We start from the raw sequence: 27976 nt of genomic DNA on the forward strand, positions 1-27976 counted from the left end.
GCAAACACTGAAACACATTAGGGAATCTATCCCACGTATTTTATGTCAAACATGTTAATCAAAAGTTCGTTATAGGTAATAAATAAGTAATAAATATTTCAGGATTTTCACGCACGGCACGATCTGATTCCATACTAAGCTTTCGATTGTGTTATTGCAACCAGATGGCTGATAAACATACATCTATAATTTTGAATAAATACTTATAGACAATCAACACCCAGACACAGAGAAAACGTTCATCACACAAATATTTGCCCTGGGTGAGAATCGAACCCACGATCTCAGGCTTGAAAGACAGGGTCACCACAACCGGTCAGTCCTAACATCCTCGCGAAGTCACGATAAATATTTATATACTTTTTATTGGATACATTAAGAACGCGAATAAAGTCAAATCACCAATCAACATTTAGTTGATACGTGTAATATTCAAGACCAAATATAAAAAATAAAATATATGTAAAACTTGATGATATTTTCGATTATACCGTCAGATCAAAAACATAAAATATTGAAATTGACTCGATAGAAAAAATTCACGAAGTTACCTCTAAATTTCACACTTTTACGTTTTTTACTTGACATGGTAATGCCTATTATGTTCTTTTTTTCATAAACAATTATATTGAAACATTTGTGAGAACTTTGTCCGACCACTTTTTTGTAATTACTTATAGTTTTGGTTTAATCACGATAAAACACTTTTGGCGCTTACTATATTTTTAATTACGCAAGAAATCATCTTGCATCGCACGTTCCGGGAGCTAAAAACATAATTCTATTTCATACATCAGACGCTATTGCTCCGTTGAGACGAGTAGACCATGCTCAAATTGCTGTGCCGCGCGCCGATTTTTTAATAATATTGTTTCAATATTGTTTTTTTGAAAATGGTACACAACAAAAGAACATTGAAACTTCAGAAACGAGAACTAAAAGAGATTCATATTTAAATGATATCTAACTAATTTTCGAAGATAAGTTAATATAGTATTGTAATCATATTATTAATAAATAATTATTAGTTATTTATAATAAATAATAAATTATTATTTATTAATATGTATTAATAAAAAATACGACTTTCGATTCATTTCAGAAACTTTATGCAGGTGAGTTTAGATATTACATAAATATGTAATATCTAATCACACTCACACGAATTTATGCATAAATTCGTTTCCGTGGGCTGAGTATTGACGCGACGATCTTAGGTATACAAACATATATATATATATATTATATGGATACAAATATTTCATTCATAGTGTTACATCAATAAAATCAAGAAAGATTTATGGTATATTTTTTTATGAATTATTATATTATTACTTATTACCATTACTACTATGATTACCTACTACCTATTTGTAGATTCCTATGGTTGTTCCAGTAAATAACGTAAATAGGTTGTGAATAGTAGGTATATATAATATAATATATTCACAATCTGTATTACTAATCACTGGTGCAGTGATGAGTGAACTCCCATAAATAATTATTATAATCCATACTTATATTATAAATGCGAAAGTAACTCTGTCTGTCTGTCTGTTACTCAATCACGCCTAAACTACTGAACCAATTTGCATGAAATTTGGTATGGAGATATTTTGATACCCGAGAAAGGACATAGGCTACCTTTTATTGCGAAATATGTACCACGGGCGAAGCCGGGGCGGACCTCTAGTAAATTATAAAGTTATACCTGCTCATTATTTGAAATCTATCGTAAAATTAGTGTCAATAAAATTTCGTGTTTCGCGTTGTCACGTTATCACGTGTTTTTTCAATTCTTTTTTTATTGTATCCGTTGAAGTACAAGGATGGTTCTCATGTAGAGAAAACGTAAATATGTACGGGCGAAGCCGGGGCGGACCGCTAGTTACAAATAAAATACATATCATTCACTAGCTTTCCGCCTGCGGCTTCACCCGCGTTTTCAAATAATGTAGCTTTCGAATGGTGAAAGAATTTTTAAAATCGGTCTAGTAGTTTATGAGCCTATTCATTACAATCAAACAAACAAACAAACAAAGTTTTCCTCTTTATAATATTAGTGTAGATTAGTGTAGACAAACACTATGAATAGGGTTGCCAACTTTTTTTACAAGAAATAAAGTACGTATATTCATAATTCATTATTCAGGTCTATGAAGATTATTAAACAGTATTTTAGCAAAACAAACATTATTTATTGTAGTGTGTGCCCTCTGACTAAATAAAAAAAATTGTGAGCGTCTAAATGTAACACATAATAATGTGTCTGCACTTTGATGCTGAAAACAGTCTTTTGTATAAGTACTTTTTTTTTGTTAAACAGTAAAAAGTATAATTTAGTGAAAAACAGTAGAATACTGTTTGGCAACCCTAAGTATGAATACACTCGCGAATGCAAATTCTGGTTTTGTGCGTGTTTCCACTTTCAACTATCAAGTGACGATTTATTTATTTGTTTTGTTTCGTAATTATTATGGTCAAATATTAATAACGAAACAAATTATTATGGATTCGATATTTTATTGTTTCACGGTAGTCGTCTTGTCGTTTGCTCAAGAACGTGAAATTGAATGATAATTTTTTTTTTTTTTATAAAGTCAAAACCATTTTCTTTCAAATAAAAACTTGTTTTTATTGAAAACAAAAATCAGAGTGTTGCTAGGAATAAGTATAACATTAAATAGTAATGTTAGGATATCGAAACATTTTTGTATAGGCCTGAACGTTATAGTGGAAACGCGCTCTAAGATCTGAGTAATATACATGTCGTGGCCATATCGTAGATTTGCTCATTTCATGAAATGGCCAATTTAGTTTGGCCAGATCGTTAAATTGCCAACGTTTCACGATTTGGTCATCCACATTTGGCCAGATCGTCGATCTGGCCAAACGTGGATGGCCATTTCACGAAATTCGACCATTTTTGTTAAAGCGATTCGCTTCTGGCACTCGCCGGCCGCTACCGCGGCACGCTCGCTTTGCTCGCTCGGCTCGTGCGTTGTTTATTAAAGTCTAACCTAACCTATATTTTATACGTTCTGGCCAAATGTCGATGACCAAATCGTGAAACGTTGACGATTTAACGATCTGACCAAACTATGTTGGCCATTTCATGAAATGAGCAAATCTACAATATGACCACGACATACACACCACTAGATATGCAAATATTTCTCCAAGCTAATTTACCTTGTACTAATATTATACTAATGTTGTACTAATATTGTAAATGTGAAAGTAACTCTGTCTGTCTGTCTGTTACTCAATCACTCCTACCGAACCAATTTGCATGTAATTTGGTACCTATAGAGATATTTTGATACCCGAGAAAGGACATAGGATAGGTTTTATCCCGGAAATCCCACGGGAACGGGAATTATGCGGGTTTTTCTTTGACTGCGCGGGCGATGCCGCGGGCGGAAAGCTAGTATATATAATAAATATAATATAAACACAACAATATAACATTCATTCAAATCATACAAACAAACAGACATAAACACACAGGCAGAATTTTTTTACGGATTCGTGCTCTATACTGTTTCCCTAATATTGTTTTTTTGAATATATTACATACATACTTACACTTTTTTACTGTTTTATTATATACGTATAGATTATCATCAATAATTATAAATAAAAAATAATAATAAATTATCATATTACATAATTTGCCATGATTTCAACTTCACTGTTTTATATAGGTAATTATTTCATTAATATACTAACTACCGAAAATACGCGTAGAACGAGCGAAGAATATTGTGTTTAATTTAGCGTCCGATGAACTTTACGTAAGTACGGTGAGCCGTGTATGATGGAAGAAAGATTGCGCGCGGCATGGCGCGCTAGGGCGGGGCCCATAACTTTAGAAATTCTCTGCCTTTATGCCCACTCTTAATCACGAAAAATTGATTACCGCATGAAATAAAAATCATATATTTTCTAAAGCTATATACTAGGAATTGCCTGTTGTTGAGTAGTGCCTTTGCCCCCAAGGTTGCCCAAATAATAAAGCCTTTCCTTCAATCACTTTATTACTCTTCACAATACATATGTGTTATTTATGCTAGCCGTTACGCACTACTGACTTTTAATTATTCTAATAAATCTAAAAAGCGTTGGGGAAACAATGTGTACGCACACACATATATAAAAGCTCGATCAGCGAATTGCATATGTGTGTCCCTACCTACACCTGTTATCTACAGAATGTTTACGAAGTAAGGCGTTACTCATTTGTAATTAGTACTTTTAACACTAATTGGGATTATGCAAGCTTATTTGTAAATTAAATTTGTAATAAAGTATTATTTATTGAAGCTCATTATTACGGAATGACTCCGGAAGAATGTCATGTAATTCAATTATTATATCATGAAATATCTTTAGTGGTTATCATTTTACGGCATACTTCAGAATTCTTCTAATATAATATTGGTAACAATTAATTAATTACTATAATTAATTAAGAAATAGCTTTACTATGATTGTATTTTCTATCTAAACACTATTCGAATACACTATTATAATATATTATAACTACCGCCCGCAGCTTCGCCCGCTTTGTTTAAAACCTTATAAATTATATACTAAAACCTTTCTCTTGAATCACTCTATCTATTAAAAAAACCGCATTAAAATCCGTTGCGTAGTTTTAAAGATTTAAGTATACAAAGGGACATAGGGTGAGAGAAAGCGACTTTGTTTTATACTACCTATGTAGTGATACAGTCGAGACAATTACAAAAATCGTATGAAAATTATTTCCTTTGTTTTCGATACTTTTATGCACTTACTGTTATCACACATAACATCAGATAACTTGATAACTAAAAGTGATGCATTGATAGCGGTTCTGTCCGTTTTTTTTTTCATTTTTCCTTGTAGAACTAACTCATCCAAATAAAAATATTTATTTATATTTTTTTTAAGTAGATATTTTTTTTAACTATTAATTTGAAATGCAAAAGCACATTACATATTATTGTTTTCTTATGATAAAAATTATAGTGACATTTTATATTTTGACCTATTTGAAAATATGTAAGTATTAGTTTCACAAAACTAATCAAATCTATTTTTCGTTTCAGAATTACAACAACCAAAGGAATATAATTGAAAATGCAAGCAGTACAACATTGAAATGGCAATGCGGAGTGGCGGAGCAAGCGCAGGGGGGCGCTCCCGTGGGGGGGACTCCCAGGTAAGCTTTTACTTATTATCAACTTCATAATGAAAATGCCACTAACTTTACTTACATTTATATGTAATCAATGAAGATATATTACCATCAAGTAGAAAATGCTTATTTTTGAAGTGAAAACTTCTTTAGCGGCGTTAGGTATAAAATCTTAAACTCGCGTCAGGACACGTGGCCTGATCGAAAAAGCGTAGACGGATGTTTTTTTTTAGCCTTTATATTCCATGCGTAAGACGGATACCATTCCAAAATATCAAACATGCTGAACGTTAATAATCAAGTTTTCACTTCTGCCGGCACTCCCGGAGTGCAACCCGTCTTTTTTTTTAATACATATTTCGCCACCAATATCACTGAAGAATCTACAAATAACTATCCTTATTCGATTCGTTTTTACCCTAATTTTTTGCCATAACTGTGAAACCAAAACTTTCAATTTAACATGGTTAATACAGTCGAAATTCTAAATAATAAGAACCTCTTTTCCGATCCTTTGACATTGTAACAAAATTACAATGTCAAAGGATTCAATTTAATACGACCAATTACGACTAGTAGCTAGTACTAGCTGCGCTCCGCGGTTTCGCCCGCGTGGGTCCGCTTCTGTTAGTCTTAGCGTGATAATATATAGCCTATAGCCATCCTCGATAAATGAGTCTAACACCGAAAGAATTTTTCAAATCGGACCAGTAGTTCCCGAGATTAGCGCGTTCAAACAAACAAACTCTTCAGCTTTATAATATTAGTATAGATTGTATTATACTGTCTGTGGAATTATAATTATTATCTGTATCACCATTAACCAGCTATTATTTATTTCCAGGCAGCGCGTGCGATGGACGAATTCGAGCAACTAGCAGGTCTGCGAGGACGAGCTGTATATGTGCTGGAACACCTGGCGACATTCACGGTTACCAGGGAGACCGGGATCGTGTATCCTGCTGATGGCATGCGGCGGCTGCTGCAGCTGGAGAAGACAAATGGTAATTGAAATGAAATAAAGTTTAAATTTATAAAGAATAGAAATAATTCGATCACGAGGCGGAGCACGAACCCGCATCCTTTCACGCCAATCCGGGGCGGACGCCTGACCAACTCAGCCACCCGTGACACGCTAGAGCGATCGAATTTATTATATTCTTTCAGTTTTATGTGTTTAAGGGACACACCGCAAATAAAGTTATTTTGTCCAGTAAGTAGTTATTACAAATGTAAGATAGTGGATCCCGAACTAAGTGAATACTTGTATCTTGGGATCCTGAGTGGCGCTTTTTAGTTTAATTTGTTATAGGTACTTGTTTATATTATGGACAGTAAGAGATAAAAATGGAAGTTAATACAATAATAATATTAATTACTTCGATTTCAGTACCTACTTTTTAAACACAAATAAACACAGCACATCTATACTACTAAACAAACATATTATACGTCTTATCTAAAAATTATCAAACCAGTGTCACTCGCTCAATTAACACGAATCTATAGGCACCACGCAAAGACCGTTTACGCTTAAATTTGGTAAATAATGAAATACAAGTAGGTAGGTACTTTCACATAAAATATGAACCTAAATAACAAACTGCTTCCGAAAGAGGGTATGTAAAGTTATAATTTGGAAAAGCGGGTATCTGTTGATTTATTGTTGTGTGTTGTTATGGAGGGTAGAAGTATATATAGTATAAAGAAAACGTTTTTAATATTTCTACTGCGTATTTTAGAAACGAAAGTGATTTATTTTTAATAAACAGTAATCATAGTTCATACAAATAACAATATAACTGTGACAAAAATTATACTAAAATGTTATTTTACAGGAATATGGAGTCAAAAGATGCAGCTATGTTTAGAAGAACAATGGGTTCTTGTGATGGATTACGAAACTGGAGTGAGTATCAATAATTATACTTCCAATAATAATTTAAATTTAAATAAATATTTAAAAAATGTAGATATAATAAATATACTACAATTGTTTCGGAATATTTACCAGAAATGAGTCCTAGTTGTAAAACCACGTTTAAAATTGACAAGTGAATAAAATTCATTCATTCATTCAAATATTTTTATGCATGCTATGTATTTCTGAATTAATTGATATAATCGGCAAAATTCAAAAATCATTATTGTTGTACAAACGCACCTTCAACTCATTATCATATAATCCAAACTCAACCTTACCCCCTTACCCGACAGTCCATAATGGAGCGCTTCCCCGCGACCTGGGTGCATTCGCCCACCGCCTTCACATCACCAGAACCAGCTGAGCTCTACAACAATGTGCTGGCCTTCGTGGTAGGGGCCCCGGAGACTGGTGGGGGCTCGCCGGGCGGTTCGAGACGGGAGCTGCATATATTTCAATGTCATGACGTCAGCGCGCAGACCCTGGTTGAAGAGCTGAATACTTTGAAGTAAGTTTATATCTATTTCTATATTATGAAGGCTTCTTTAGCCGCGTTGAACACTTTTTGGTACGAAAAAGCGCATACCCGTCGCCGACATACTTATATTATGAAATTTAAAATTCGTTTTCATTTTGTCTCGTCTCGTCTCTATAACCGTAATAGCTGTTTAGTAATCTGTGCTATAATGACTACTTTTCTGTGTTGTTTTTAACCCGCGCGAGCTGCTTCGTCCTTCTTCTTTAATAAATAATCTGTATCTATAGAGGGTATCCTTAATTTTATAATAAAAGCCAGGGAAGATTTCTGTGCCTCCAGTGAATAAGGGAATAACTCAAAAACAGCACTTTTCAGGAGAGACAAAAAACTATATATCAACACTAAATCTTTATAACTTCAAATTTTTAAGCTATTATGGGTAAGATATGATGTTAGACTTTAGTTTTACATATGTACAGATATTGTAACAACCCCATAAATATACTTTTTTCGTGTTTTTTTGTAGTTGTGGCCTTATGAACGAGTACTTCATGGAATAACTCAATGTATTCACATAATTTTTTTTTTGCTCTTTGCAATATAACGACTTATGCCCTTATGCACTATGTTCATAGTCGCATAACATGACTTATATTATTGCCAGTTTTGGTTTTATAGAAATGATGCGACTTATTATGCTTGAAATTTGTGTACTTTATGACTCAATTGAGGCCTTTTAGTGGAACAACCATGCACGTAGTTTGAAAAACGAATAAAATCAACGGATTTTTTATCGTTATTAGATATAATAAAAACAAAACAACATTTAGGTGTTTATGCATTTAACCCTAGAAGTCCAATCTACGTAAATTTAATGTACACCGCGGCGAAATAACTTTGTCTTTTCTATATTTACCATCGAATCGCTTCGAAATCCAGAAACAACTCATTAGCCGTCGAGACCTAGCAGTACATAGTTGGCTCATCCAGGTAAATTCCGCCATTTTGTAGTAAAGAGGATGTTGTACGTCATTTTGACGTACAATTGGGCTTTTCGTAACTTTTACGATTGTTTAAAAAAATTATTTTGTGTTGATTTATTTGAATATTTTTTTTCACGTCACGTTTTACATGATATAGTATTTAGTATTATATACTATATATTGAGTATAAAATAGGATCCAGAAAACTTTAACACTAGGACGAAAAACCTTCAATTTTAGTAAATGACGATTATTGTCCTCCGCTGGATTTGGACTTCAAGCAAGAGGATTGGGTGGCTGAAGATGTTGTCTGGAGAAAAACCGAATATGTCATGGTGGTTATACATTGAGGATACAAGCACTATTAAGAGATAAGAGAAGCTCGAAAACCATATTCCTGTAGGTATGTTCAGTTACCTTACAGGGAAAGTTATAGGTGGTCAGTGGCAATATTTTACGGCATGATATGGAATTTTAACAATTTCTATATCTTATAATATCAAAATAATATAGATAAATAAAGAAAAAACAATGAGCCGCAAAGATGTTATGAAAAAATTAAGCACAGATTTGAAGGTGCCTTGGATGCAAATACGACTTGAAGAGACTCTACGTGACAATATCCAAATTTTTCAAAATATATGGTACCAGAGTATCCATAATATGTTTACGATAATGCAGGACCAAAAAAGTTTCGATATTGCGGATTTTTTTCCTATAAAAAGGCAAATTACAGTGGCTAAAACGCTATATGAGAGAGAACACAATATTCATAATTATTGTCAAGACTGGTTACTTATAATTTTTTTTTCTATGCGTCTATAATTATAGTATTATTGTAGTTAGATTAAAAAAAAAAAAAGATTAAAAACTAGTTATTTTTTATAAAACTTACCCAAATATAAGAAGAAAATATAAGTTTAACATTTTTGTTGGCTTTTTTTAGATGATTCAATTATCGTTCTGTGTACTTATAGGTATATAAACAAGGAATATTAGCACTTAATGTGTTAATTAAAACTATATTTTTAATATCTATTGCAAAAAATAGTTAATTTCCATAGAAATATTATATATAGTATATATGTATAGTTAACTGATAAACAAAAAAAGATTGAAAAATATTATTAAGCAAAAAGGAATAGTGTCCGTTGTTTCCGTGCAGTATTCAAATGGACCAATAGTAACACGGCATTAATGCAAAACTGTCTCATGTCGTCACTTGAACCAATGACACTAAGAGTTGTTCCTTTATGCTCATGTTAGAAAAATGACACAAATGCGTTTATACTAAAATAGTGTTAAGCACGGATGGAACAAAATGAATTAAGTCTTTATTCAAAAAGTATAACTACACATATGTCTTTGTGTTCGTGGGTTATTTTGACTCGAGACGAATAGTTCCTTTGCGATTGCCTAAAATGATGGATAAGGTAAGTTATACCGTTTATCACACCCTACTTATACCGTTTGGGTCATTCGAAAAACTGGGTTAGGATGCAGCTAGAGATATGACCTTTTGATATGTTGTGTATTTTGACGAGCTGAATCCAATGGTGCAATAAAAACCAAAGGGAATAACTCGTCTTACTCCCTTATTCACTGGAGGCACAGATTTAATAGAACGAAATGATCATAATATTGTGAAATTAAAAAACATCTGCATGCTTACTCTTCAACCTAATTTTAATTTCAATCTGACTAATCCGATCCCAATGTTAATTTTGCAGTCACGTGATTTCGTACTCTTGAAAACCATACCATAACTAATACATTGGATTGAAATTTGAAATTGGAATTGCTCCGCGATTTGTTAGCTATGATACGAGCCGCAATAGTGTCGTCTAACTATTTACGATTAATCGGTAATTAGCATTTTTAAATGCTAATATTTAAAAAAACAAGGCTAATAAATTTTTGTGAGTAAAATTAATATTAAATTTAATTCATTTTAACATATTCCATTCATTGAAAATGTTTAAAATCATAAAATCACGTTTGACGTTGGCTGTATGCGGGAGGGTCGTTGCCTTTTCTGCAACGTAAAAAGAACCCGCAGAGGCGCTCCATTTTCAAATATTTTATAATCAAGTGGTTGAGAAGTAAACTTATTTAGGTAGTTGTGAGAGTTAAATATTTATAATTTTGAATTCATATTTAATTATCTGCTTAACTAATAAGAAAGATTTATATAGGAGGTAAGTAAAATATATACTTGTATATTTATTACTTATTTATAATATATGTAGTTAGTCGTAACTATATTATAATTTATATATAAGTAATGTTTTATTATGATATTTCTTTTTTTGCGGTAGTATGACCTTATATAATAATTATTACTATCCTAGGATCGTTTCTAAAGATGTAGCTTTTTAAGGATAACAGATTTTTTAAAAACGACGAAGAAATTTCTAAATTTTAGGTATTTGGTGATTATACCTACACAATTATATTTGTTATTATTTACAAACATACATACAAACCTTTCTTTTTATTATATTAATGTAGTTATATTGTTGATAGGCAGATAACATGAAAAAATGGGACGATATTTTGCAGTCCTAATATTTTGGTCAAATTGATTGATACAAATATCTCTTTTTGTGTGAGAGTAAAGTAAGATTATCATTTGACACACGTCGAAAATATCTTGATAATATTATCAATGAAATAAAAGCACTTAAGATCAAATTGTGAGTGAGGCGTGAACGGTGTGGTAATGTTTAACTTGCAGTTGCGTTTAAAATTTCCTGTTTTATCATGGTAATGTATGTTCTAATTGTTACCTATATACATTGAGGTATTATTACTACGTATAGAGAGGACATCACGAACAAAATTTGTGCGACAAACGCGGCGGCGCGTGGCGGCTATAGTGAGTCATACACTTTGTAGATATGCTACCTCTTATTACTTATAAATTAAAACCAATCAATGTAACAAAGAAATATTGTTTATCTTATTAAAAATATATGCATAAACTTATTAATTAAAACCAATCAATGTAACAAAAAATGTTGGTTTGAGACGATGATTGACTCTAACTCGTGTTATAAATAGTGTAGTACCGATGTCCTCTCTAGCACGTAGTACATAGTAACTCAATGCCTATATCATAAAGTTTCTTATTACTGATTTAGATATCCTAATAATAATCAAATTTAAATCTCGCTAGTTTGAGCAAATTCATATTATGATCTCAATAACCAGCCATGCGATTGCGATCATAATTTGAATTTGCCCGTTGGTTCAATTCATGGTGTAAACTGTCTGGAAATAAGAGGTCATAATACGGCCCCTGTACACATTTATAAAAAAAAAACTTATCTTATTATAAAAAGAAAGGTTCTACTAGTATGTGTTATATTAGACCTCTACTAGCTCATAATAGCATGATTATTTATTTAAGTATTTAAATCTATATTATCGACACATATAATTTATAAGAAATTGTACCTTAATTTGTATATAAATTAATTTCTTATTGTTATAATACTTAGGTAATTATTTATTATTGTTACAGGGGCGTAGGAAGTGGTGCCTCGGAGAGTGGCCGCGATTTCGTCATCGAGCGGGAGAGAGAGCGTGAACGAGAGACAGAGATAGAACGACCTCGACGGCAGGTAAGCGAATATTCTATTATTTATGGTGCATTTACACACTCGTTCGAATAGCGAGCTGAATTCTGAACACACATTTCGCATGTGCGTTGGACTATGATGCATTTACACATTCGTACGAATAGCGAGCCGAATTCTGAACACACATTATACACACTGCACACACATACACATATGCGTAAAGAGTGCACTCACTATTTGCCTTGAGATTCGTGTAATCGTGTAAAACTACTTTGGACGTAATTGAAGGCAAGACGAATGTGTATTGGCGTCAACACTTATTTATGAAAGTTTCGTCGAGCGATGGGCGAATAGCGAACACGAATATGTAAATGCACCATTACCCGATAAATGAAACAAATATTTTATGATAAGATGCAATTAGTTTACTTACTTCACATCTTGTGATTTGCCTTTTTTTTAAACAAACGTATTAATTTTTATGGGTTTAATTATATCTGTAGTTCATTTCACAAGAAATGTGAGTCACTTAATAACAGGTGTTAAAGATGACTTCATTCGTGCATCAAAATAAATAACAAGTAGGTTATCTTATCAAAGATCCTGCAAATATCATAAATGCGAAAATTTGTGAGTATGGATGGATGTATGGATAAATGTTTGTTACTCTTTCACGTTAAAACTACGTGACGGATTTGGACGAAAAACAGAAATAAAGGTCACGTCAAAATAACATACAAAAATACGTACTTGATTTCGCGGGCCGCGGCTTCGTCCTCGGGTGAAACCGTGTACGACTGTCACCGATTCTTGATGCAAATAGGACAAAATCGAGTCCGGATTCAAATACAGACAAACATACAGGTGTAACAAAAGCTTAATAACAAAATATTACACACAAAATATTTGCTTTCAATACATCGTTTATCTCAGAGCAAGGTTTATGCGGCTTATCGCTGCTGATAACGAAATAACTCTTATTGCGTCGGCCATTATAAATATAGCTAACTAGACATACGAATTCTCTCGTGAAAACAAAAAAATTGTCAGAATGCCACCAAAAGTGAAAGTTCAGTAGAGGCTTCAAAATATTGTTTGCATGTTGCCTGGATCGAGTCTTAAAATAAATCTTTAATAATTTAGACTAATTCGGTTAAAAATCAGACTGGGCTTTATTTTTTGGAAACAATTGTATCTAGATAAAAACATTAATATATTATTATCTGTATTAACTCGACAAAATGCTAATCTAATCAGCATTGAATTAACAAACTGAATAATTATGATATATTTTATCATCGGATTCACAAAATGATGCGTCATAATACTCATAATTAAACCCCCTACAAATTTTCCCTAGAATGCGGTCACACAACAAAAAACAAATTCCTAAATTAGACTACCGTAGTATACTTTGCTTGTTTTGGTCTTTTGTAGTTGTTACTAGCTACGCTCCGCGGTATCACCCGCGTTGCCTCGCACCTGTTGGTCTTAGCGTGATGATCTATAGCCCTTCCTCGAAGAATGGGCTATCTAACACCGAAAGAATTTTTCAAATCGGACCAGTAGTTACTGAGATTAACGCGTTCAAACAAACAAACAATCTCTTTATAATATTAGTTTAGATTCTGTGACTAAAAGCGCTTAATCTAACTTCGCTGGTTTAACCCGGGATAAAAAAATTATAGCCAATTAGAAACTTATTGAAACTAAATTACATTTTAAAATAGCATTTTTATCGATAGTTTTTTTTTTTGATAAATGATAACAAACAAACAAAATATCAACTCTTTCCTCTACATAAATACAATTAGTACCTACCTAGTTTATATTATTCAAAAATAGTTTTTACCTATGATTTGATCTAACAACAAACCGAACCAGCGTTTCGCAAGTAATCCCCGATAGTGATATTCATAGATAATATTATATCAGGTGATAAGAATTCAGTCAGTCAGTAGCCACCATGGCTCCTGCGTCTCGGACGTTCACTAAACAGCAATGGGAGGCTGTGATGATCGTGAGTGATTTATCTTTATTCTATAAATATTATATATGCGAAAGTTTGTGAGTATGGATGTGTGTTACACTTTCACGGGAAAACTCAGTAGTTTTAATAATAGTAGCTTATGTACAAGAGCAACAAATGAGCTAAAGAAATACTTTTTATAGGTGAAACCGAGTGGCACAGCTAGTTCAACTAAAACTGATCATAATATAATTGTGTCGTCGTAATTTCTTTCAGACTAGGCTTCTAGGATATTTAAAAATTACAATTTAGAACCTGCTGTTTTTTTCTTAGTGACAGAAGCTATTTTGTTTTTCGTTATTGCCTTGGAGCAACCAGGGTTCGTTCACGAACATATTTTTTAAAGTTTACTACCATAAATAATAATTAACCACCATAGGCCTCACTCATGTCACATTGTCACAATATATGGCATAATATCACACATAATATTTTTAAATATTTCTTGGCGATTTACTTTTTTTGAATAAGATAGAGAGAGAGAGTCATCAACATGTCAAGAAGCACAGTCAAGAAGTAATAGGACTAATAGGAGTAGTACAGTAAGAGCTAGCGCGCAAGAGCAACTTTTGTCTCCGCAACTGTTTTGTCTCTCCCATCTCTATGGGCTTAGTAAGAAAGTGTGCGCACGTAGCGACGCAACTCCCCATAGAGCTGTTGATGGGAGAGACAAAATAGTTGCGGAGACAAAAGTTGCTCTTGCGCGCTAGCTATAACAATAAACATTTAGTGGTAGTAAATTGACTTTGAACGTTGGTACTGTCATAAGCTAAGGTCATAAGAAATAGGATCTGTCCGGTTCGTTTTGTTAACAATCTCGGAACAAGGATTAAAATGTTTGTTGACAATTATGTTTTCAGTTTCAGTTAGAATGTGTATTTTCTGTGTAGAGTATTTAAAATTGATTGATTTTAGATGTTAATAATTTAATAATTGTAGGTGTAAATAGATATAAGATATGTCTTTGAAAATACACAGCTAATCTAAATAATGCCGCTATCCTGTACTATTTATTGAAAGAGATAAATAGAAATACCTATAGATAAATGACTTAACTTTTCTGTAAGAAACTAAGACTGGTTTAAAACTGTGATATGCCTTTTATATCTATTCAAGGTATATAGATAACTTGTATCTCCTCTCATAGGTTTTACGCAATGTTAAACTTAGATTTATTTTGTTGTGAAACCCAGAGTAAGAAAAAGATGTAATCTTATCCCTTAAGAAAAACGAGCTAAGATTAATTTCATAACGTCCAAAAATAAAGATGACAAATCACTCGAAGACACGAAATGATTAAAATTTTCTATTTCCTCCTATTGATGGTATAAATCAAAATATTAGCTAGTTAGATTGGGCATTATCTTATCTCGAATTCCTTTTACGATTATTACCTACTTACTCCATTTTTAGACCTAAATTAGCATAAATATATCAGCCCGTAGCTTCTTTGTGACTTAATACATTATAGTTTATTTATACATACTCTTTTCCAGAATTCTATTAAAATAAAATTCCAATTAATATAAGTATTAAAAGAAAAGCTGAACTTGATTAGCAAAGCTTCGGTCATGATTTTATCATCTGAATGATGCGTTCTGCGATCTGAGCGTTATTCGCATCCATTTTTCCATGTTTTTTCTATATATATAAATCTCGTGTCACAATGTTTGTCCTCAATGGACTCCTAAACCACTTATAGTTCAGGATACATCGCCCATTTTTGCAAGTGACTACTATCAAGCTGATTTTCCGTTTGTAGCTTTATTTTGATGAGACACCGAATAATTTCGTGTACGAAACTCTCGATTGTGGTAGCTAACAGAGATAACAAGGATAAAATTTTTTGATTTGATGGTTCTCAAATATTTATTACGCAATTTGTAGGACAATATGTCTGTTGAATTATATAAACATTAACTAAGTGAAAACAAAAAAATCAGCTTGTTAGTAATCATTTATGATGACCTCGTTATCGATACACTTTGGAAAGGGGGACTCTTTGAACAAACCATAGATTTTGTAGGACAAATATTTTTTCGAATAATTTAGGTAATTATCTTGAGATTGAACAAGAAAAAATTCAGTTAGTAATAAATATTTGAGAACCATCAAATCAAAAATTTTTATCCTTGTTATCTCTGTTAGCTACCATACAATCGAGACTTTCGTACACGAAATTATTGGGCGTCTCATCAAAATAAAGCTACAAACGGAAAATTAGCTTGATAGTAGTCACTTGCAAAAATGGGCGATGTATCCTGAACTATTAACCGATTATAATAAAATTCGCACACAATGTACAGTTCAATCCAACTTGAGAGATAGGATAGTTTAAATATCAAATCGTTTAGAGAAAGCGGGCGAAGCCGCGGGCGGTAAGCTAGTGTAATTATAAATAACACTTAATGATATACGATAAAAAAACACGATGCAGAAGCAATGCAGACACTACCTAGTACCTACCTTTAATAAGATTGTCATGAATATTAAAATCAAACTTCACGTAAATGTTACCTAACAATATGTTCTATTAGAAACTCAAAATTTCTAACATCATGTAAATTCTTCCAGCAAATGTCCGCACAGCTGGGCCGCGGGGAGCGCGGGGAGCGGGGAGGATCCGGCGGGGAGAGAGATGACGCATCCTCTACAGGATCCGAGCGTCTGTACGAACAGGACATCGCCATCTTAAACCGATGCTTCGATGACATAGAGAAGTTCATCGCACGGTTGCAACACGCAGCCGCTGCGTCTAGAGAACTCGAAAGACGTAGACGCTCCAGGGGAGGGAAGAGGAGCGCGGGGACAGGGGAAGGAATGCTCGCGTTACGCACCCGTCCCCCACCAGAAAGGGACTTCGTTGATGTGTTACAAAAGTTCAAGTTGTCCTTCAATCTGCTAGCAAGATTGCGCACACATATACACGATCCAAATGCCCCAGAGTTGGTCCATTTTCTATTCACGCCGCTCGCTTTGATAGTAGACGCAGCTCAGGATGTGGCTGATGGTCGTCTGCCGTCTCGTGTAGTGCAGCCATTGCTGACGAGAGACGCGCTCAATCTGTTGGCCAATTGTGTGACCAGTAAGGAAACAGAGTTGTGGCATTCGCTTGGAGATGCTTGGCTGATACCAAGGTAGGTACTGTTCACTAAATAATAAACATATAACTGTTTCTATCCAATCATCCATCATGTCATGAATTTTCGGATATTGAAAATGACTTAGTTACTTTACTCGATACAATATAATACTTCATTCGAATTTCCCATTTAACAAAAATATTCAAGCTTAAGGACCTTGATCGAGTGCAATCATCCGATAATGTAAGAAAAACCATAAATTTTCAGAGAACAATGGAAAACAGCAATACCTCCATATCAGCCCGTGTTCATGGATGGCTGGACGCCGGACTATCAAGTAGACGATCAGCCTTTGAGAAGGTGAGGATTATATACAGTTCTACATTTTTAAATGGGTTTTAGGGAAGAATTTTCAATCAGAAATGCCTTATAATTCACCACTTTATAAAACTACAATCGAACAATAATTATAACTCATGTCATCAAAAAAGTTTTGTTTCCATATGTATTGTATATTAAGTGTATGTGTCGTTTGATGATTCAAAGTATGTTATAACCTAATATATTTTTGTCCAAATGTGCTGTATCATTATGTATATAAAATAATATAGTCGTCATATATAAGTGTATGTCCTTTCTATGCAGAATATCATGCCATTTTTTGTTATCCAAATATACTTTTTGTCAATGTTTGTCCAATCATCCAATTGTGTTTGTCTTTGCGTATGTATGTCCAATGTGTTCAATGTTTACCTTAAGGCCATCACCTCGTCGCAGCGAAGGAAGGGTGGTGGAGGAAGCTGCGGGTAGTGCAGCGGATGGTTATGTTTATGAAAGGGATGAACCAGATCTGTACGGGGAGAGGGAGTACGCACCGTATCCAAGGTACGAGTGCTTCTTTGTTGCTTTTTGTGTTTTTTTGCTATTATTACGACAATACTTATTTCATTGCAGTTGTACTATTTAAAAAAAAAAATTCAAGCTACCTTAATAAAAAATGAAACTGATGTAAGTTTTCCTTCGTTTGTTATTATTACCGTTCGCCATCATCAACATCAACTCTTATCCACAGAAAAATGGCAATTCCTGTCAAAGACAGGCCTATAAATTAGGCGAGGAATTGTAATTTATGTCCGATTTTTAATACCTTTTATGTTATTTCTAGAAATACGCGAACACTGACAAGAGAAGATTCTGGATCAGCTGCTTCCTCGCCGGAACGGGAACCTCCATATCGCCCCAATGAACGTGAAGATGGTACGCACATTGAAATCCTAATTAATTTTAATTTATCTATTCTAACTCATGCACACAACTTCGTTTGATTAAAAAAATATATATTTTCATTGCTGCTCCGCTTTCTTGATAAATGGACAATCAAAAAAAATAATATTTAAATCACTGCCAAACAAACAAACTCTTAAGCTTTTTATCATTAGTATAGATTTATTACCTAGGTCCTAGATCATCAAAAGAATTGGCTATCTTCCGAAGTTCCTGACACCTATTTTTGGATAGATATACGTTTTAATAACAATAAAATAGAATTGTATTTGAATATGAACCTTACTGCACTTGAAATAAAGCTCATTTTATGTTACAGATGATCTAGGAGAAGCGTGGGCGCAAGGGGTAGCGGCCAGAGGGGGGAGGGTGGTACGTGTAACCTACCCCAGAACTGCGAACAATGATAAGGAGCTGACTGTAGTCCGTGGGGAATATCTTGAAGTAAGCATTTATCGTAATAGTCTTTTTACATTGCTTATACAACGTAAAGTAGAAATAATCTGTGACAGACCTTGATCTATTTAATTTTAGGTATTTAAAGAAGAAAGTTTAGGCAAAAGACCATGCTACCTATTATTTAGTTTAGACATATTTTTTTGTAAACAGAGTTGTAGCAGAATAAGGTACCTATTGAAATGCATATTATTTGCGGATTTTATGTTATGTTTATACTTTATCATCTTGTTGACGTGACATTCGACACATTTGACACAACACGTGACATTCGACACACGTGACTCAACACGTGACATTCGACACATTAGACACAACACGTGACATTCGACACGTGATATTCGAACCACGTGACATTCTAATCACGAGACATTCGACAAACGTGACACTCGACACACGTGACTCAACACGTGACATTCGACACATTTTGACGCAACACGTGACATTCGACTCGTGACATTTGACAGACGTGACGTGACATTCGAATCACGTGATACACACGTGACATTCAACACGTCACGTGACATTCGACACACGTGACACTCGACACACGTGACACTTGACACACGTGACACTTGACACAGGTGACTCAACACGTGACATTCTACACATTTGAAACAACACGTGACATTCGACACGTGATATTCGAACCACGTGACATTCGATACACGTGATATTCGAACCACGTGACATTTGGTACACGTAACACAACACGTGACATTCTACAAGTCATGTGTCATTTGACACACGTGACATTCGAATCACGTTTTACACACGTGACATTCAACACGTCATATGTCATTCGACACACGTGACATACGAATCACGTGACACGGGACACACGTGACACTCGACACACGTGACTCAACACGTGACATTCCACACATTTGACACAACAATTTGATATTCGAACCACGTGACATTCGATACACGTGATATTCGAACCACGTGACATGCGGTACACGTGACACAACACGTGACATTCTACATGTCATGTGTCATTCGACACACGTGACTCAACACGTGACATTCGACACATTTGACACAACACGTGACATTCGACACACGTGACATTCAACACACGTGACATTCGAATCACGTGATATTCGACACACGTGATATTCGACACACGTGGCATTCGAATCACGTGACTTTCGACACACGTGACATTCGAATCACGTGACATTCGAATCACGTGACATTCTAGACACGTGACATTCGACACATGTGGCATTCAAATCACGTGACTTTCGACACACGTGACATTCGCATCACGTGACATTCGAAAATCACGTGACATTCTACACGTGTCATTCAAATCACGTGACATTCGAATCACTTGACACTAGACACACGTGACATTTTAATCACGTGACATTCGACACGTCATGAGTCATTCGACACACGTGACATTCAAATCACGTGACATTCGAATCACGTGACATTCGACACACGTGACATTCGACAAACGTGACATTCAAATCACGTGACATTCGACACACGTGACATTCGACATGTCATGTGTCATTCGACACTCGTGACATTCGACACACATGACATTAGAATCACGTGACTTTCGACACACGTGACATTCGAATCACGTGACATTCGAATTACGTGACATTCGACACATGTGACATTCGAATCACGTGACTTTCGACACACGTAACATTCGAATCACGTGACATTCGAAAATCACGTGATACACACGTGACATTCTACACGTCATGTGTCATTCAAATCACGTGACATTCGAAACACGTGACATAAGACACACGTGACATACTAATCACGTGACATTTGACACACGTGACATTTGGATCACGAACCATTCGACACGTCATGAGTCATTCGACACACGTGACCTTCAAATCACGTGACAATCGAATCACGTGACATTCGACACACGTGACATTCGACACACGTGACATTCGACACACGTGACATTCAACATACGTGACATTCAAATCACGTGACATTCAAATCACGTGACATTCGAATCACGTGACATTTGACACACGTGACATTTGGATCACGAACCATTCGACACGTCATGAGTCATTCGACACACGTGACCTTCAAATCACGTGACAATCGAATCACGTGACATTCGACACACGTGACATTCGACACACGTGACATTCAACATACGTGACATTCAAATCACGTGACATTCGACACACGTGACATTCGAATCACGTGATACACACGTGAAATTCGACATGTCATGTGTAATTAGACACTCGTGACATTCGACACACGTGACATTCGACACACGTGACATTCGACACACGTGACATTCGACATACATGACATTCGACACACGTTACAGTCGACACACGTGACATTCGACATACGTGACATTTCAATCACGTGACATTCGAGACGCGTGTCATTCGACACACGTGACATTTGAATCACGTGACACTCGACACACGTGACATTTGAATCACGTGACATTCGAATCACGTGATATTCGACACACATGACATTCGACACACGTGACATTCGACACATTTGACACAACACGTGACATTCGACACACGTGACATTCAACACACGTGACATTCAACACACGTGACATTCGAATCACGTGATATTCGACACACGTGATATTCGACACACGTGGCATTCGAATCACGTGACTTTCGACACACGTGACATTCGAATCACGTGACATTCGAATCACGTGACATTCTAGACACGTGACATTCGACACATGTGGCATTCGAATCACGTAACTTTCGACACACGTGACATTCGCATCACGTGACATTCGAAAATCACGACTTCTACACGTGTCATTCGACACACGTGACATTCGACACACGTGACATTCGACACACGTTACAGTTGACACACGTGACATTTGACACACGTGACATTCGACATACGTGTCATTCGATTCACGTGACATTCGACACAAGTGACATTCGTCATACGTGTCATTTCAATCACGTGACATTCGACACACGTGACATTCGAATCACGTGATATTTGACACACGTGATATTCGAATCACGTGTTATTCGGCACACGTGACGTTCAACACACGTGACATTCGACACACGTGACATTCGAATCAAGTGATATTCGACACACGTGACATTCGAATCACGTGATATTCGACACATGTGACATTCGAATCACGTGATATTCGACACACGTGACATTCGACACACGTGACATTCGACACACGTTACAGTCGACACACGTGACATTCGAATCACATGACATTTGACACACGTGACATTCAACATACGTGACATTCAAATCACGTGACATTCGACCTACGTGACATTTCAATCACGTGACATTCGAGACGCGTGTCATTCGACACACGTGACATTCGAATCACGTGATATTCGACACACGTGACATTCAACATACGTGACATTCAAATCACGTGACATTCAAATCACGTGACATTTGAATCACGTGACATTCGACACACGTGACATTTGAATCACGTGACATTCGACACACGTGACATTCGAATCACGTGATATTCGACACACGTGACATTCGAATCACGTGATATTCGACACACGTGACATTCGACACACGTGACATTCGACACACGTGACATTCGAATCACGTGACATTCGACATACGTGACACTCGAATCACGTGACATTCGACACACGTTACAGTCGACACACGTGACATTCGACATACGTGACATTCGAATCACGTGACATTCGACACACGTTACAGTCGACACACGTGACATTCGAATCACATGACATTTGACACACGTGACATTCGACATACGTGACATTCGAATCACGTGACATTCGACACACGTTACATTCGACACACGTGACATTCGACATACGTGACATTTCAATCACGTGACATTCGAGACGCGTGTCATTCGACACACGTGACATTTGAATCACGTGACATTCGACACACGTGACATTCGAATCACGTGATATTCGACACACGTGACATTCGACACACGTGACATTTGACACACGTGACATTTGACATACGTGACATTTCAATCACGTGACATTCGAATCACTTGACATTACACACACGTGACATTTGAATCACGTGATATTCGACACACGTGACATTCGACATACGTGACATTCGACACACGTTACAGTTGACACACGTGACATTCGACATACGTGACACTTCAATCACGTGACATTCGAGACGCGTGACATTCGAATCACGTGATATTCGACACACGTGACATTCGAATCACGTGATATTCGACACACGTGACATTCAACATACGTGACATTCAAATCATGTGACATTCTACACACGTGACATACAACATACGTGACATTCAAATCACGTGACATTCAAATCACGTGACATTCGAATCACGTGACAGTCGACACACGTGACATTCGAATCACATGACATTTGACACACGTTCCATTCGACATACGTGACATTCGAATCACGTGACAATCGACACACGTTACAGTTGACACACGTGACATTCGACATACGTGACATTTCATTCACGTGACATTCGAGACGCGTGTCATTCGACACACGTGACATTTGAATCACGTGACATTCGACACACGTGACATTTGACATACGTGACATTTCAATCACGTGACATTCGACACACGTGAAATTTGAATCACGTGACATTCGACACACGTGACATTCGAATCACGTGATATTCGACACACGTGACATTCGAATCACGTGATATTCGACACACGTGTCATTCGACACACGTTACAGTCGACACACGTGACATTCGACATACGTGACATTCGAATCACGTGACATTCGACACACGTGACATTCGACACACGTTACAGTCGACACACGTGACATTCGACATACGTGACATTCGAATCACGTGACATTCGACACACGTTACAGTCGACACACGTGAAATTTGAATCACGTGACATTCGACACACGTGACATTCGAATCACGTGATATTCGACACACGTGACATTTGAATCACGTGACATTCGACACACGTGACATTCGAATCACGTGATATTCGACACACGTGACATTCGAATCACGTGATATTCGACACACGTGACATTCAACATACGTGACATTCAAATCACGTGACATTCGACCCACGTGACATTCGAAACACGTGACATTCGACACACGTGACATTTGAATCACGTGACATCCGACACACGTGACATTCGAATCACGTGATATTCGACACACGTGACATTCGACACACGTGACATTCGACACACGTTACAGTCGACACACGTGACATTCGAATCACATGACATTTGACACACGTGACATTCAACATACGTGACATTCAAATCACGTGACATTCGACCTACGTGACATTTCAATCACGTGACATTCGAGACGCGTGTCATTCGACACACGTGACATTAGAATCACGTGATATTCGAAACACGTGACATTCAACATACGTGACATTCAAATCACGTGACATTCAAATCACGTGATATTTGAATCACGTGACATTCGACACACGTGACATTTGAATCACGTGACATTCGACACACGTGACATTCGAATCACGTGATATTCGACACACGTGACATTCGAATCACGTGATATTCGACACACGTGACATTCGACACACGTGACATTCGACACACGTGACATTCGAATCACGTGACATTCGACATACGTGACATTCGAATCACGTGACATTCGACACACGTTACAGTCGACACACGTGACATTCGACATACGTGACATTCGAATCACGTGACATTCGACACACGTTACAGTCGACACACGTGACATTCGAATCACATGACATTTGACACACGTGACATTCGACATACGTGACATTCGAATCACGTGACATTCGACACACGTTACATTCGACACACGTGACATTCGACATACGTGACATTTCAATCACGTGACATTCGAGACGCGTGTCGTTCGACACACGTGACATTTGAATCACGTGACATTCGACACACGTGACATTCGAATCACGTGATATTCGACACACGTGACAATCGACACACGTGACATTTGACACACGTGACATTTGACATACGTGACATTTCAATCACGTGACATTCGAGACGTGTGTCATTCGACACACGTGAAATTTGAATCACGTGACATTCGACACACGTGACATTCGAATCACGTGACATTCGACACACGTGACATTCAACATACGTGACATTCAAATCACGTGACATTCTACACACGTGACATTCAAAATACGTGACATTCAAATCACGTGACATTCAAATCACGTGACATTCGAATCACGTGACAGTCGACACACGTGACATTCGAATCACATGACATTTGACACACGTTCCATTCGACATACGTGACATTCGAATCACGTGACAATCGACACACGTTACAGTTGACACACGTGACATTCGACATACGTGACATTTCATTCACGTGACATTCGAGACGCGTGTCATTCGACACACGTGACATTTGAATCACGTGACATTCGACACACGTGACATTTGACATACGTGACATTTCAATCACGTGACATTCGACACACGTGAAATTTGAATCACGTGACATTCGACACACGTGACATTCGAATCACGTGATATTCGACACACGTGACATTCGAATCACGTGATATTCGACACACGTGTCATTCGACACACGTTACAGTCGACACACGTGACATTCGACATACGTGACATTCGAATCACGTGACATTCGACACACGTGACATTCGACACACGTTACAGTCGACACACGTGACATTCGACATACGTGACATTCGAATCACGTGACATTCGACACACGTTACAGTCGACACACGTGAAATTTGAATCACGTGACATTCGACACACGTGACATTCGAATCACGTGATATTCGACACACGTGACATTTGAATCACGTGACATTCGACACACGTGACATTCGAATCACGTGATATTCGACACACGTGACATTCGAATCACGTGATATTCGACACACGTGACATTCAACATACGTGACATTCAAATCACGTGACATTCGACCCACGTGACATTCGAAACACGTGACATTCGACACACGTGACATTTGAATCACGTGACATCCGACACACGTGACATTCGAATCAAGTGATATTCGACACACGTGACATTCGAATCACGTGATATTCGACACACGTGACATTCGACACACGTGACATTCGACACACGTTACAGTCGACACACGTGACATTCGAATCACATGACATTTGACACACGTGACATTCAACATACGTGACATTCAAATCACGTAACATTCGACCTACGTGACATTTCAATCACGTGACATTCGAGACGCGTGTCATTCGACACACGTGACATTAGAATCACGTGATATTCGACACACGTGACATTCAACATACGTGACATTCAAATCACGTGACATTCAAATCACGTGACATTTGAATCACGTGACATTCGACACACGTGACATTTGAATCACGTGACATTTGAATCACGTGACATTCGACACACGTGACATTTGAATCACGTGACATTCGACACACGTGACATTCGAATCACGTGATATTCGACACACGTGACATTCGAATCACGTGATATTCGACACACGTGACATTCGACACACGTGACATTCGACACACGTGACATTCGAATCACGTGACATTCGACATACGTGACATTCGAATCACGTGACATTCGACACACGTTACAGTCGACACACGTGACATTCGACATACGTGACATTCGAATCACGTGACATTCGACACACGTTACAGTCGACACACGTGACATTCGAATCACATGACATTTGACACACGTGACATTCGACATACGTGACATTCGAATCACGTGACATTCGACACACGTCACATTCGACACACGTGACATTCGACATACGTGACATTTCAATCACGTGACATTCGAGACGCGTGTCGTTCGACACACGTGACATTTGAATCACGTGACATTCGACACACGTGACATTCGAATCACGTGATATTCGACACACGTGACAATCGACACACGTGACATTTGACACACGTGACATTTGACATACGTGACATTTCAATCACGTGACATTCGAGACGCGTGTCATTCGACACACGTGAAATTTGAATCACGTGACATTCGACACACGTGACATTCGAATCACGTGACATTCGACACACGTGACTTTAGAATTTATTTAATTTAATTTTTTATTTGGAGAACACACAGGTACAATTACAAACATAATAATGTAGCATTATTGTAACATTCGGTTATTAAATCTAAATTGCACCCTCAACGTCTCACTGTGTACATATAAATACATAAAATAACAAAACAAATCAGAATAGACTACAGCAAACAGTTATCTTAACAACTCCTGCTATTAATTAATTAAACAACTTCTTTAAATTATTCTTAAAACTAATTTGAGAGCATGAAAACATATCAGTGTCATTAAGTAGAGAATTATGCAAATTACACATTCTATGGAGTGGCGCTCGTTGACCGGCATTAGAATAACGTGACATTCGACACACGTGACTCAACACGTGACATTCGACACATGTGACATTTGAATCACGTGATATTCGAGACACGTGACATTCAACACACGTGACTTTCGACACACGTGACATTCGACATACGTGACATTCGAATCACGTGACATTCGTCATACGTGTCATTTCAATCACGTGACATTCGACACACGTGAGATTCGACACATGTGACACAGCACGTGTCATTCAACACACGTGACATACGACACGCGTGTCATTCGACATAAGTGACATTCGAATCACGTGACATTCGAATCACATGACATTCGACACACGTGACATTCGACACACATGAGATTCGACACACGTGACATTCGACATACGTGACATCGAATCACGTGACATTCGACACACGTTACCGTCGACACACGTGACATTCGTTATACGTGACATTTCAATCACGTGACATTCGAGACGCGTGTCATTCGACACACGTGACATTTGAATCACGTGACATTCGACACACCGCACACGTGACATTCGACACAAGTGACA

The 27976-nt window shown here is 36.7% G+C and overlaps 1 protein-coding gene across 1 annotated transcript in view; it reads left to right on the top strand.

Moving 5' to 3' along the window:
• LOC123703409 (epidermal growth factor receptor kinase substrate 8-like) overlaps positions 1-27976 on the top strand; it is a 54551-nt gene that overhangs the window by 13466 nt on the left and 13109 nt on the right. The window contains exons 2-11 of the mRNA XM_045651367.1: positions 5097-5209; positions 6030-6189; positions 7024-7094; positions 7403-7617; positions 12097-12196; positions 16758-17320; positions 17534-17626; positions 18026-18151; positions 18432-18523; positions 18870-18994. Of these exons, the coding sequence (XP_045507323.1) occupies positions 5150-5209; positions 6030-6189; positions 7024-7094; positions 7403-7617; positions 12097-12196; positions 16758-17320; positions 17534-17626; positions 18026-18151; positions 18432-18523; positions 18870-18994 (1605 nt within the window). The 5' untranslated portion in view covers positions 5097-5149. The remainder of the gene's footprint in view (positions 1-5096; positions 5210-6029; positions 6190-7023; positions 7095-7402; positions 7618-12096; positions 12197-16757; positions 17321-17533; positions 17627-18025; positions 18152-18431; positions 18524-18869; positions 18995-27976) is intronic.

This window comes from Colias croceus, chromosome 26 (assembly GCF_905220415.1).
Source record: "Colias croceus chromosome 26, ilColCroc2.1".
NCBI classification, from domain to species: Eukaryota; Metazoa; Arthropoda; class Insecta; order Lepidoptera; family Pieridae; genus Colias; species Colias croceus.